We start from the raw sequence: 13,536 nt of genomic DNA on the forward strand, positions 1-13,536 counted from the left end.
GATCCAGACAGCAGTACAAATAGAGAGAATGAGAATGAACATGCTTGCAAATGAGACCATGTAAAGTCCAAATAAGATAAATAAATCAATTGATTTTGTGCAATCAATGCATCAATATATCACAATAAAACGAGTGTCAGTGGCCAAGACAGAGGAAGAAGACCAAATCCAAGTGAGACTGGATCAGAGACATCCACTTGCACGATACAGCCCTGACAATCTAATAACAATAATAATAATGTATAATTTTCTATTTATTTATGAAAGTAATTAAAAAGAACTATTTTATGGAACTGTGAAATGTTTATTAAAGGCATGTTAGGCTAATCTTCAAATGTAACATTCAACATTTTGCACACATTTTTGTAGTTAACCTTTTATTCCCTTCCAACACACAGTGCATACAGACAAATCTTCTGTATGCACAGCTCTGTATGTTCTGCTTTTGTCCCATTAAAATAATAAATCTTGACTATTATTTATATGAACTTCTATCTACATACATCTGGAAAGGACTGCTCCCTGTTCACATGGTCAGGGCAACAAACAAACAAAAACGTCAGGGGACATGACATGTGTGGAATTAGTTATCTCTCATGTTTCCATTTCAACCACTAGAGGGCAGCAGTCATCTTCTGTGGAGGCCACTTGTTGCCTATTTTCTCTGAACACCTGTAAGCCTTATGTTAAACTGATGTTAGGAACTATTCTATAGAAATTATGTATAGCAGCTATCCACAAGAGGAAGAGAGCAACAGGAGAGTTAAGAAACCATTTTAGCAGTTCTCAGTTTTTTCTTTCTTTTTTAGGGGGGTTATTATTTTGGGGGCTGGCTTTTTTTAGCCTTTATTTTATAGGTACAGTGGAGAGAGACAGGAAACAATGAGAGAGAGTCTAGGGGAGTGACATGCAGCAAATGGTCCAGCCGGCCAAGAATCAAACCGGGGAATAGCTGTCAGGCATTCGAGCCCATGTGGTTTATGTGCCCTAACCACTCGGCTATCGGGTCTCTCTTTTATGCTTCCCTCTCCTGGGGAGGGAGCCTTACTGCCAAAGACTTAACAAACTCAAAGAGATCTAGATCTCAGTGTAGAACTAGATTTACACTGCAGACTGCTTTACATTTTGAAAGCCATCCTTTATTTAGGATTTTGAATGATCTTAGAAGTACATTCTGTGTACGAATGTAGATGATGCCTTGTTTCACAGAGAGGCTGTGGAGGTTCATTGTTCCGACTGTTGTCAAGTTTTTAAAAACATTTGTAGTTCACGGTTAACCTTTTTGTGGATGCTGTTTCTATTTCTTTGTCTATGCCTCAAAGGTTCTCGTATTTTCAGGTAGTTTTTGGTTTATAGTAACAGTACAGATTGTAGTCTTTACTGTCATATTACCGGTAGTTGTCCATACTGTTGTATCTTTCAGTGTGGTTAGGAAATTAATTTCCTGTCCATGGGATTAATACAATTAATCAATATGCTGTATTAAACTCAAACACTGTGACATGATGTGAAGAAAAAAATCCAAAATAAAACCATGGCCACCACCCATTATTTCTGCAGAGATATCTGGTGTCCATTAGACACGTTATCTTCTATTCTTACTCAGTAAAATCCTGAGTGTTTACTTAACTGAGAGTGTACAAACACCTGCAGAAGCAGGATCCCATATGTTCCCTATCTTGCCTGTGACTGCTTGGACTGAAATCTGATCATTATCTGATCTCAGAAAACATGGTGGTTCATGAGGTACAGTATTATATGCCATTGCATAATGTGAAAATATACATAACATGTACTGTATATGTGCACACCAGCGGAAAACATGGTGGTTCATGAGGTAGAGTATAATATGCTGCCTATTGCATAATGTGAACATATACATAACATAACACCGCATATGTGCACACCAGCAGGCAGAGGACATTATGTGTCTGAGTGTGTCTTGCCGTGACTGCGGTCTCCCTGGATCCAGTACATTTCTGACTGCATCTCCGTCAGTCTGGAGACGGTCCTCTGAAAGGCAAAAATCTCCTCCTCGGCCGTGAACAGGGTCAGCACCTCCGCTGCCGTCTAAGGAGAGGAGAGAACAGTACAACAGGGCTGAGATCAATGCATCTTCTTTTGTTACAACATTTAACTGAGAACTAGAGTTGTTCCGATACCGATATCAGTATCGCAAAAGCTGCCGCAAAATGCTGGTATCGGCGAGTATGCCAATCGAATACCACGTCATTTATCAAGATTATATTTCATTTACAGTCATATTTTGATTGCTTCAGTTGATGTTGCTCAACTGTTTTATACTCTTACTGTACTATTTACATTATACATTTACTAACTTGTAGCTGCACATTAACAATTATTAATGGAATTAATAAGTTATGGGTATCAGAATCCGTATTTTTTATCGGTACATCTCTACTGAGAACATAGTAGCATCAGAATCTCAAGAGAGCTTCTTCACACCAAGTCTCACACAACAGAGCTCAAGGTACGGTCAAGTGTAGCAATTTCAATGACAGGGCTTTCTTTAAAAAAAAGTATGCTGGATTAATTCCCCTACCCTGCCTTCCATAAAAAAAGGTTAGGGAGTTTCAGTTCCAATTTCCATTTTGAAACGCAGTTATTTGCAAATTACAATTTAGGCAGTTAGCAAACACTCTAATCCAGAGCCACCTCGTAAGCACCATGAACCTTTGTCAACCAACAACAGGGTCAGTTCTCCACAAATTAAGAGTGCTAAGGAAACAAGCATGCGCTAGTAAGTACCTAGGGTATAATAACAAGTAGTACCTTGTAGTACCTGCGGTACCTGGAACCACCTGGACGTCTCATGTTCACTGAACAACAGTCTGTTAGGAGGACAGAACTGGGGACGCTATTCATTTACAATAGCGGCTACCGTCTGCTGTTTCTTTGCGTTCTAGATCACTATGTTCTGATGCAGACTGTGCAGTGTTAACCACTTAAAGCTGCACTCTGTAGCCTATGCACAACACAGTGGAATACTTATATATAACTTCCCCATTACATTTTAAGGATGACCTAAAAGCATGGCTCCTTGGACATTCAATTTGGACTCCCTCACCCAGGGTTGTAAACGTCTCACTCCCTGTGAGTGACGTCCTCCATGTGTTGTACTTCCACCTCCTTTTACTGTATGTCATTATCATGAATTTAAACTGTAAGTTTAGATTTTCTATATTTGTGTGTAGTTTTTGTATTGCACTGTTGCACTGTCCAGTTGTTTGAGTGTTGAATGTTTAATGGACCACAATGGAAACAAGCCATTGGGGCTTTTTGTGTCATCCATTTGGGGTGTTTTTAACTTGTGTGCTGTCTGTACCTTTAAAAAATGGTCAATTAAGCAGTCAACCAATCAAAACTTACCAGGGATTCAAACTCGGGTGCTGAAATGTTTACCACTGAGCCAATAGAGTTGGCTGAGACGGATACCATTAGAGTTGGTCAAAATAAAATTATATTCACAAAAAAAAGTGAACTAGCTTTACGACTTACAGTATATACTTTGTTGTATTACGAAGGCTGCACATCACGACACGTTCCGACAACTTCCGAGCATGTAGATGTGCTCTTTTTGCTATATTTGAAAGGGCCTATAATGACATGCCCAAAATATGCACAGCAGGTTAAATGGCATGTGGTCACAGAGGTTAATTTACCCCTTTGAGGCCCAGGTCATCCAGTAGCAAACGGTCCCTCTCATCTTCCCCTCCAGAACGGACGAACAGGTGCTCCAGTGGAGCCGCTGCCAGCAGGACCACCCTCACCTGGGACAGAGACATTTCAAGTTCGTTCATTTGAGGGTATTTTAGAGTTGATTTAACCTAAGGTGCCTAAATCTATTTTATTCCCTTTTTATTCAATTCTATGTTTAGGTTTTATTCAGATTATCAATTGTGCTATACAAAAAAGTTATTATTATTATTATTATTATTACAGTAGAAGTAGTAGTAGTAACAGTAGAAGTAGTAGCATTATATCATGTTTTGTTCCTGGACACCCACTCTCATCTTTATGTTGCTGAACAGGAGAAGTCTTTAAACATTTCTACATTTTCTGTTTTTCTGATAAATGTTTAACACACAGCAACAACTCCTTTGTAACCTGCTTCAACCTGCAACAGAGTTCCAGGTGTTGCTTAGCCTCCTTGAGATTATATTTTCTGTGGATGCCTAGTATTGTATAATAACAAAGGGACCTCCAGCTCAAGTACCTTGCGGTCATAGAAGTTATCAATGAGGGTGATAAAGCGTCTGGCCTGGTCCTTCAGTGTCAGAGTCAGCATGGGAACATGGCGGATGAAAACTGTGTCAAAGACCTGCGCCATCTCAAGATAGTCACTGGCACCCAGAGGCTGGAACACAACAATCAGGCAGGTTAGCTACCGCAGATCATCGATACACACTTGTCTATATCTTAACACTCAAGACACACTTGTCAGGCACTTTGTTGGCCGGGGGATGCTAAAGCCCGGCCAAGAAACATAGTATACTGTAGGCACCGTCGAAGTGACTTATGCACGCATATGCACACACAAACACTCGAGCATAAACAAGACAGACATGCAGACATACATGACTATTGATCCATTAAGGGAAATTCAATTATCTTAGCAGCTAGTAAGGATAACAACATAAATGTATTGTCAAATATAAAGTCAAATATGTGTGCAGAGAGCAAATTGATTACAGTGAGTAAAAACAAAAGGTATTAAGTCCCAGATTAATAGCTGTCCAGCAGTGCTATGATCATTGATCATAGTGATAAAATGAATAATGACGGAACTTTAGTCGATCAGTGTTAATGTACTGTGGGTGTATGTGTGTGTGTGTGTAGGGAACGGCTCGTCCTTACTATATATATACGTTCCCTCGCTGCTTTATTTTAGTCTCGACTGGCAGTGCCATTTGTACAGAGCAAAAAGAGAAAAGAAAAAGAACCGCCAATAGACTGTAGCTCTTTGACGCTGAGCAGCACAGGGACGTGTGTATTGAACAGGAGTGGCCATGATGCAGTTTGAGAGCAAGAGGTGGACAGTAAGTGCTTGGAAGAGGACAAAAGAAGCAAGAAGGACAGCATGAGACGAAAACAATGTGAGGTGGAGGATACAAATGGAGACAGAGAGATGTGGTGAATGAAGCAGGGACAAAAAGAAGGCAAATTCAGAAGCAGAGGGAATTCTTTGAATGTGGGTATTTTTGTTTAGGAGCATGTAGAAGTTTTGGTTTACCAGTGTGTGTGTGTGTGTGTGTGTGTGTGTGTGTGTGTGTGTGTGTGTGTGTGTGTGTGTGTGTGTGTGTGTGTGTGTGTTTGCGTGCGCATATGTGTGAGCACATGAGGGACGAGCATAAAATTCTCTGTACGGCAAAGCAATCCAAAACATCATATTTATTATGTTCATAATCTACAATTATAATATGTAAACTATAATTTGGTATGTGTCAACGAGTCAAAACTTATTTTTTCTTCCAGTGATGCCATCAGGAAGACACTTCCTTCATTTCTTTCAAGTGTTAAATACAGCTTTTTAGGAATTCAAATTTAATCAGAGCATCCTCTCAATTAATGAAATAAACTTGAAATAATGGTTGGCAATCAATTTCACTCAACCCAAGGACAAGATGGTGTTATGTGTTAAGTGCTCCTTTGACTGACAAAAGCATGTCACAAATGCAATGCTCCTGGGAGTGCAAACCCTGCCTGCATCAACACCTTCCGCCGAAGTGACAACTTGGTTGTTTGGTTGGTTGGTTTATTCAGTGATTGTTTTACTTTGGTGCCTGAGATGTGGCCCATTAGGTCATTTTGACCATGACCTTTTCGACTCAAAATTGAATCATCCCTTATTGAATCACCCCTTTGGAGCAGACTACTGCCTTCATTGCCGTCAACTTTCCTGAAAATCCAGCCATCCGTTCTCTAGTTATTCTGTTCACAGTCACACCAGGAAGTGATTACAATGTACAGCATAACCCTGCCACACATCAGTGAGAATGCGGTGTGTAGCTTGTCAGAATAACAGTAACATGTAACCATATGCATGCAGTGTTTCCATGGGTGTTTCATGAAGATGTATGCTGTTAAAGGAAAAGCAACTGCTGCACAGTTAAAGTGTTAGCAGTGGAATCACTGGTTAATTGACACAAAATAAGGCTGGAAGCTATGAACCATATTAACCTGTACAGGTGACAAGTGGCATGTTCACCTTGACACCCCCCCCCCCCCCTCGCCACACAGGAACCAAACAAACCTGAATGAATAAAATCAAAACTCACTCTATCACACAGCTCATGGAAGGTGCAGTCTGCGATGGTGCCGCAGGTCTTCTGCAGCCTCAATTCTCTACCCTGTACTGTGAGCACCCGAGGACCCGCCACTATGGAAGCACAACGAACACATACACACACACACACACACACCAATATGACAGCGCTGCTTGAAGGCCGCAACTGGTATTTTGGGGGATGTACATTTTGAGTTACTAAACTGCTAGCACAGAGCTATTCAGGAAAGATGCAAATAGGGAATGATGCAAGTTGGGAATGCATGCCCCAGTTATGCCACTGTACCCGTCTACCCGTCTGTGTCCCTTTTTTTTTACCTGCTCGAAGTGCCTACAATGACATATAAAAAATACGGTGAAGCAGCATTCTGCTTCTACGGACCAACAGCGTGGAATAAACTCCCATTACACCTAAGACAGGCAGCCTCTGTCGATAGCTTTAAAGCACAGCTCAAGACCTACTTCTTCACTCTTGCTTTTAGCTGATTTTTTGGTTGATTTTTAAATCTCTGTGTTGTTACCCATGACCTCACTGTATTGCCCGATTCACTGCCTTTTGCTATTATTTTAATGTTGTTTTATGCTTTTTCTTTTCTTTTTTTTGCTTTATTGTTAAATTAGTTGTAACTGTGTATTCTTGCTCTGTAAAGCACTTTGAGCTGCATTTCATGTCATGAAAGTGCTATACAAATAAAGTTTATTATTATTATTTTATGCCCATATATGGAGTTCCATGTCAGGCGTGCCCAAATATGGAGTCCAGGCCAGTCTATGACTTCAGTTGTATGACGTCATATGGGATATGCAGATTTATCTATATTTATTGGAGATCTGCTGATCTGACCGACTTCCCCCGCGGCGTATCACTCCCCCGGGTCCTTGCGATACAGTAACAGTACATACACCCAGTTTGAAGTTGATTGGTCTGGATCTCCCGATATATAATCTAATGAGTAGACGGAGATCTCCAATAGTCTGGCTATGCAAGACTAAATGGTATAATGACGAGCCAGTTAGCGCTACCCTGCATGTAGTCAATGCATATAGAACCTGTACATTGACCACACATCACTCCATTCAACCCTCACTCTTTTACTTTATCAGGAGAGGTGAATTAAGCTCCATACCACTCTTTTGTCTCAAGGCCAGCTCATCAAACAGATCATCCATGAAGGCCTCTGCATCGGGTTCACTTGTGCTGCACAGAGACAGACAGACAGACACACACACACACAGACAGAGTGAGAGAGAGAAAGGGGGAATAATAGAATATGAAATTAATACTGCTGAAGTAGCCACATCAAACGGTGAAAGCGACGTGAGCGAGGGAGGGGGGTACTTAGCTTTTCACTCCGTCAGTAAAGAACAGGATGTTAGACTCTAAACACAAGCATCAGACTGTGAATGCACATCAGAATTAGACTGCAGTGTGTGTGTGTGTGTGTGTGTGTGTGTGTGTGTGTGTGTGTGTGTGTGTGTGTGTTAACTTCAGGTAAAAAGAAAGTATGACGTGTTCTATTTACATACACTGAAAAGACGAAGGCACTTGAAAGCTCCAGCAACAGCAGCGTTATTCATACTCTCTGTGTGTGTGTGTGTGTGTGTGTGTGTGTGTGTGTGTGTGTGTGTGTGTGTGTGTGTGTGTGTGTGTGTGTGTGTGTGTGTGTGTATTGCGATGGGAGAAAAACAAAAAAGTAGCTTTTTAAAAGGTGAACCATTGTCTCATACACTATTGATTCCTGTTTTATGATTCTCCTGATGGTTCCTACCAAGGTAATACAGGTCTTTTTACGTGCTCCTGGCTTCTTCTCACCATTTATATAGGCTACTGTATGTGTCCCTTCTCTTTCAGCTGTTGAATACAAACTCTAACAAATATGGATAGTCCATGTACATCTGTGTGTGTGTGTGTGTGTGTGTGTGTGTGTTTTCAACTATTATAAAACACCCTTAAGTGCACCCTCTCAGCTTAGCTAGTAAACAAACCGGGACACAAATGGGAGTGTGTGTGTGTGTGTGTGTGTGTGTGTGTGTGTGTGTGTGTGTGTGTGTGTGTGTGTGTGTGTGTCTTACAGGTAGTACAGACGCCCTGCTCCAGCCTTGTCTAGCCTTCTGTAGTCAATTCCGGAGTCTAAACAGATGGTCTGGCAGTATTCCTACAAACACATAAGTGCACACAGGAGCAATTAAAAGTAGTATGTGTAGTTAATTTGTGTGGTTATGCATTGGCTTTCAGAATTTTCTTTGATTACCAGGAAACGCACTGGAAATTGCAGATCTACTAGCTAGGTATGTGGCAAAGTATAATATAGAAATATGAATAACAGATTATTATTGAATACTTTGTCATTATGTCGAGTGTTCATTTAACTGTGAGTTGCATTAAGACTTTGGATTTTACTGTGATGGTCCTCTTGCTGTCACCTCATTCAATAAGTTAATTAATTCCAAACGAGACCCACAAGAGGGAAAAGGGAAAACACTTCATCCAAGTGTAACCCAGTCTCTTGGGGCTCTCTGGCACTTTGTGTCACTTCTAAACATGTTGTTGAGCTGATCTAGTAGTCGAGTAGGCTAAACCAGAGTGAACTTGTGATACAGAGTTCAAACTTTCTCATTTGGTGTAAAACGTCAACAGGATTCATGTCAGGGAGTAAAGCGCAAACTATAATCATCAGCTCCTCCATTCTATCAGAGCAAAGAAAAGAATTGCTATCATCCCATCCAAACCAATCGCTGGGCAACTGGGTTATTCACTGACAGCTCCAGCAAATTATGAAATCAGTGAATTTCTGCCACCGGCCTCGTTGAGCTGGAGGATAATTAGCAATCACTACAAAGCAAGGGGACGGAAATACTCCATTCTTCTCTGCTGTCAACTTTTTATCTCTGCGTCCGCGCAAAACGGGGTTCCTACTCCGAGCCAATTGGCTGAATCAGGCTTTAATAACAACCTGACAAACTCTCCCTCCCCCGCGCACAAAAGGGAGGTGTCATTTCATCAGCCATACCGTGACCTCATCACTGCCACCAACGGGTAAAGAGTCCCTTTAAAATAAAAAAAACACAACAGTTGTCACCATCACCGCCACGTCTTAAGAATCCACGCTCGTCTTTTCTTCTGCCACCCCCCCCCCCACAGACCTATAGGCAGCTGATGGGGGTTATGGTCTCGATGTGAAAATAAGAGAGGAGAACGAAGTAGGACGGGAAACATAATCAGCAGTGATGATTCCATCGACTATTTATAATCAGATGAGGCAGAGGGTCATTACTTGATTATTCATCTTGAAGGGATTGTCAAGTTCTCCCTCCTCTGGGATTTCATCCACCTATATTCTCTAGTCTAGTGTATCCCCCAGCCACCACCACCCCACCCCCCCACAGCCCACACACTCGACTCACAGGCCTGTCCGTGTAAATCTACTTTGACATCTCAGCCCTATGCCTATCTACGTCTTAACTTGTCCTTTTCTGCAAACTTTTATTTCAATTTCATATTTATTTCAATTTCATATTTTTTTTTATATACAACTTAAAAGCCTAATTTGAAAGCCTTACAGAAAATAAAACAGTATGAATGTGCTGGTAGTTTCCCTACATTCTACGAGTACGATTTGAAAACACCCACATTCGTTCACAGACATGAACACAAACGCAGAGGGACAAACCGCGGGAGGCTCGTCAGGGTGCAAGCAAGAAGACGGATGATAGACATGAGAATCACAGTCTCTTTAGAAGAAAGTCATCGCAAACACATGTAGCTCCAATCATGTCATTGTCCGAGCTGTCTGGACAGCCGTTTACCATAAAAACGGCATGCACGTGCGTGCACGCGCACACGCACACACACACGCACACACACACACACACACACCCTTCGTACCCTATATTTCTCTATCCTTTTGCTTCTCAAAAAGTTGCTTTTGAGTTTTTCAAAGAGCGCGGTGCCATTGAGCTGCTACAAAAGCCAAGATAGCCGACTATTGGGCCCTGATGAGGTCCACTCCCTCATTACTTGGCAGCAGAAAACATTTGATGGGCTTTTTTTTTTCTTCTTCTTGTTTGGCCCAGAGAATTGACCAGGGCCTCAAAGAAACGCAGGGTGGGAAGGCTGAAAAATAGAAAAGGGGAAAAAAAAGAGAGATGGAAGGGGAGGGAGAGAGAGCATGAGGGGAGGGAGGGAGAAGGGGAAAGGTTGTCCTTCATTCATCCATGTGTGTCTTACAGGCTTGTGAGGAGAGACAGAAGAAAAGAGGGAGGCAGTGATAGAGGGGTCGAGAGTAGAGAAAAGAAAAGAAAAAAGAGAAAGCTTAAAACAGTGCCTTTATGCTGCCGAGTCCTGGAAGACTCTTCTGACATCAAAGTGTTTTCAGTAACTGGGGAGCTGGTGTGTGCATTTGCGTGTGCGTGTGTGTGCGTTATGTGTGCGTGTGTGTGTGTGTGTGGGGGGTGTATCTGGTGTATTCATTCAGTCTTGGGGAATGGGGTGGGGGAATGGGGGGGGGGGGGTGTAACAATGTGAACACCCTAATTACACCTAATGATCTATTCCCTTAAAGTGTGACCGCCTTGGGCCAGGGATGGTTTGTTCTGAGGGGTCGTTCTCACAACCTCCCCTGCCTCGGTTGCTCCTCTTGGGGAAACATCTTTTTAGCGCGGGGGCCCCGCCTTTCGTGATCCTGGACCCCACTGAACCCCCCCCCCCCCCCCCCCACCACCACCACCCCTTTTTGACTCACCATACTAAAACATAAGTTAACCACTGTGCAAACAGCCTCAGCTGGGATATTGTGTTACCTACACCTGGCCAACAGAGGGCCTCGCATGATGTTAGTAGGAGCACACTAAAAGATCACATTCAATAACTAATGTGGCTAATATGGAGGTAGCTCAACATTAGGGTATTTTATCCACCGGAAATCTCCTGTGAGTCAGTTTGTCAACAGCTAATCTCCAGCACTGTTGAACCGATCGGCGTGAAACTTTGCACACACACTCCCAGTAGGCCAAGGAAGAACCTCTGCCCTAAATTCTTCAAATTGGCCTCATGCTATAACAGGCCTTTGGCCTGTAACTCTTGAACCGTAGGTCATACAATGAAAATCTGTCTTTCTCCACATATAGGCCCCGACCATTTGTGCCAGACTAGATTTCCAGATTCTTCAAAACACACTTTGCTACTACTCCTACAAATTGTGTCCAAAAGTCTGTACATCTCTGTCATGTGATCAAGATGTATCCATCAGATTTAGCTGATTCCATTCCAATTGGCTATGACTGGCTTGCACATTTTGTGGGCCCTGGGTAAGCAACCCAGCCTAGCGGGGATATGCGCTCAGAGGAGCGCACTTTTTTCGTTTTATACATAATTCTTAATTTTTTCATAATAATTCTTATTAATTTGTTATTTGTAGTTATAAACCTTTCAAGGTTAAGTAATAATTGAGGTGCTATATGTGAGTGGAGAGGTGAAGAATTAAAACTGTTAGAGGTGCAAAAACATTTGAGACAGATACAATTAGTGTGGCACAATGTTCATATGCCATATATTGAATAGAATACGTTGATAAACATGTAATCTAGGACTTCCAAGGTGGCTGTCACACATTGACTTATACTGTACTAGTACATGCATACAAAAGAATCTAACGACGGCTGGACTTATATACCAACATTATTAATTTGAGGGGAAAATGCGTATTTTCTGCAGGCATGCAGTGTACACCATTATGCTCCTACAAAATGCATCAGAGGACAATAATGATCAAATATCATCAACACCATTTCGACAGGAGCTTGCAGGTTTCGCCTACATTTTCTTTCTATCTCTTTCTATCTATTTATTTTTCAGCGAAAATTGAAAGTCAGGTTTTCCTGCAGTGTTGCCAGTGATTGCTATCTAAACAAAGTGTATGTGTGTGTGTGTGTGTGTGTGTGTGTGTGTGTGTGTGTGTGTGTGTGTGTGTGTGTGTGTGTGTGTGTGTGTGTGTGTGTGTGTGTGTGTGGTGGTTTTATTTTATTTATTCATTTCGACAAGAGCTTGCAGGTTGCGGCTTCATTTTCTTTCTATCTGTTTAATTATGTGTGTGTGTGTGTGTGTGTGTGTGTGTGTGTGTGTGTGTGTGTGTGTGTGTGTGTGTGTGTGTGTGTGTGTGTGTGTGTGTGTGTGTGTGTGTGTGTGTGTGTGTGTGTGTGTGTGTGTGTGTGTGTGTGTGTGTGTGTATTGGGGGGGGGGGGGTTGCGGGGGGGTCACTACACGGCAACCAAAACACAGAGACCTGACCTTGGGAAGGTAAAGCCAAGGCACAAAACAGGAGAGTGAGACCAAAGAAGAGAGGGGTTGGAGGCATCCAGAGAGGATGGCCAATAGAAGGTGGAGTGGAAGAAAGAAAAGAGTGGAAAAACGCACAGCTTTACCAAGAATGGCGGAATGAACAGGCAAACATGCTACAGTCCATCTGGTACTTATATTTAATACAGTTTTTTCCTGTCATGGCTTCAAACTACAGCTTATGACACATTGTCACCTCACTGCGCTGTCCTGCCTGTTTAATGGCAAACATTAATATTGACAAAACATGAACTGATAAGTGATAACTGTGTTAAATAGCTCTATATTCCAATAGTATTCATTGCTATATATTGTTTATTCAGTAACAAGGTTGTCCCCACCTCTCAGCTTTTTAGTCAACATAACATAATATTTTCAGGTCGGGATTTTATCCAATCAGGACAGAATGAGTGAAATTGGAAGTGATGAAAAAAACTAAACAAAAAAAAAACAGCAGACAACATTGAAACTGGAACACTAGAACATAGACTCTGATAAATGGGCTTCTCTTTCCTGATTAGATTTAGATTAGAATGTATTTTCTGTTTATTAAAGAACTGGAGAGAAGGTGAGACCCCTGTTAATGAACAAACACGCAATGATTGCAATCGGAATATAGAGCTTTAACCTTTTAACAAACACCTAGGATTTAACTGTGTGACTAGGGTTAATTTGGAATCAGAGCATATACGGTAGTAGTATGGGAGGCCACAGCATGGTGGCAGAGGGAGTCCCGTCTAATCAGAAGTCAATAGATAAATAAAGACATCAGCCCTGGGGGACAGAGTGGAAGGATTAACCCTTCACACTCCAGCTCAGGTGATGGGGAGGCAAGGTCAGTACGGCTTTTACTTTTTAACTCCGTCATTCATTCCCTCACTCACTATAGAAAAAA

At 41.8% G+C, this 13,536-nt stretch overlaps 1 protein-coding gene across 1 annotated transcript in view; it reads right to left on the minus strand.

Moving 5' to 3' along the window:
* The window catches only part of afg1lb (AFG1 like ATPase b), a 29,195-nt gene continuing 15,659 nt past the window's right edge, over positions 1 to 13,536 (minus strand). The window contains exons 8-13 of the mRNA XM_084083472.1: positions 8,381 to 8,463; positions 7,435 to 7,505; positions 6,300 to 6,400; positions 4,238 to 4,378; positions 3,684 to 3,791; positions 1 to 2,070 (exon numbers count right to left, since the gene is read on the minus strand). Of these exons, the coding sequence (XP_083939598.1) occupies positions 1,924 to 2,070; positions 3,684 to 3,791; positions 4,238 to 4,378; positions 6,300 to 6,400; positions 7,435 to 7,505; positions 8,381 to 8,463 (651 nt within the window). The 3' untranslated portion in view covers positions 1 to 1,923. The remainder of the gene's footprint in view (positions 2,071 to 3,683; positions 3,792 to 4,237; positions 4,379 to 6,299; positions 6,401 to 7,434; positions 7,506 to 8,380; positions 8,464 to 13,536) is intronic.

This window comes from Gymnoscopelus microlampas, assembly GCF_963454915.1.
Source record: "Gymnoscopelus microlampas genome assembly, chromosome: 16".
NCBI lineage: Eukaryota > Metazoa > Chordata > Actinopteri > Myctophiformes > Myctophidae > Gymnoscopelus > Gymnoscopelus microlampas.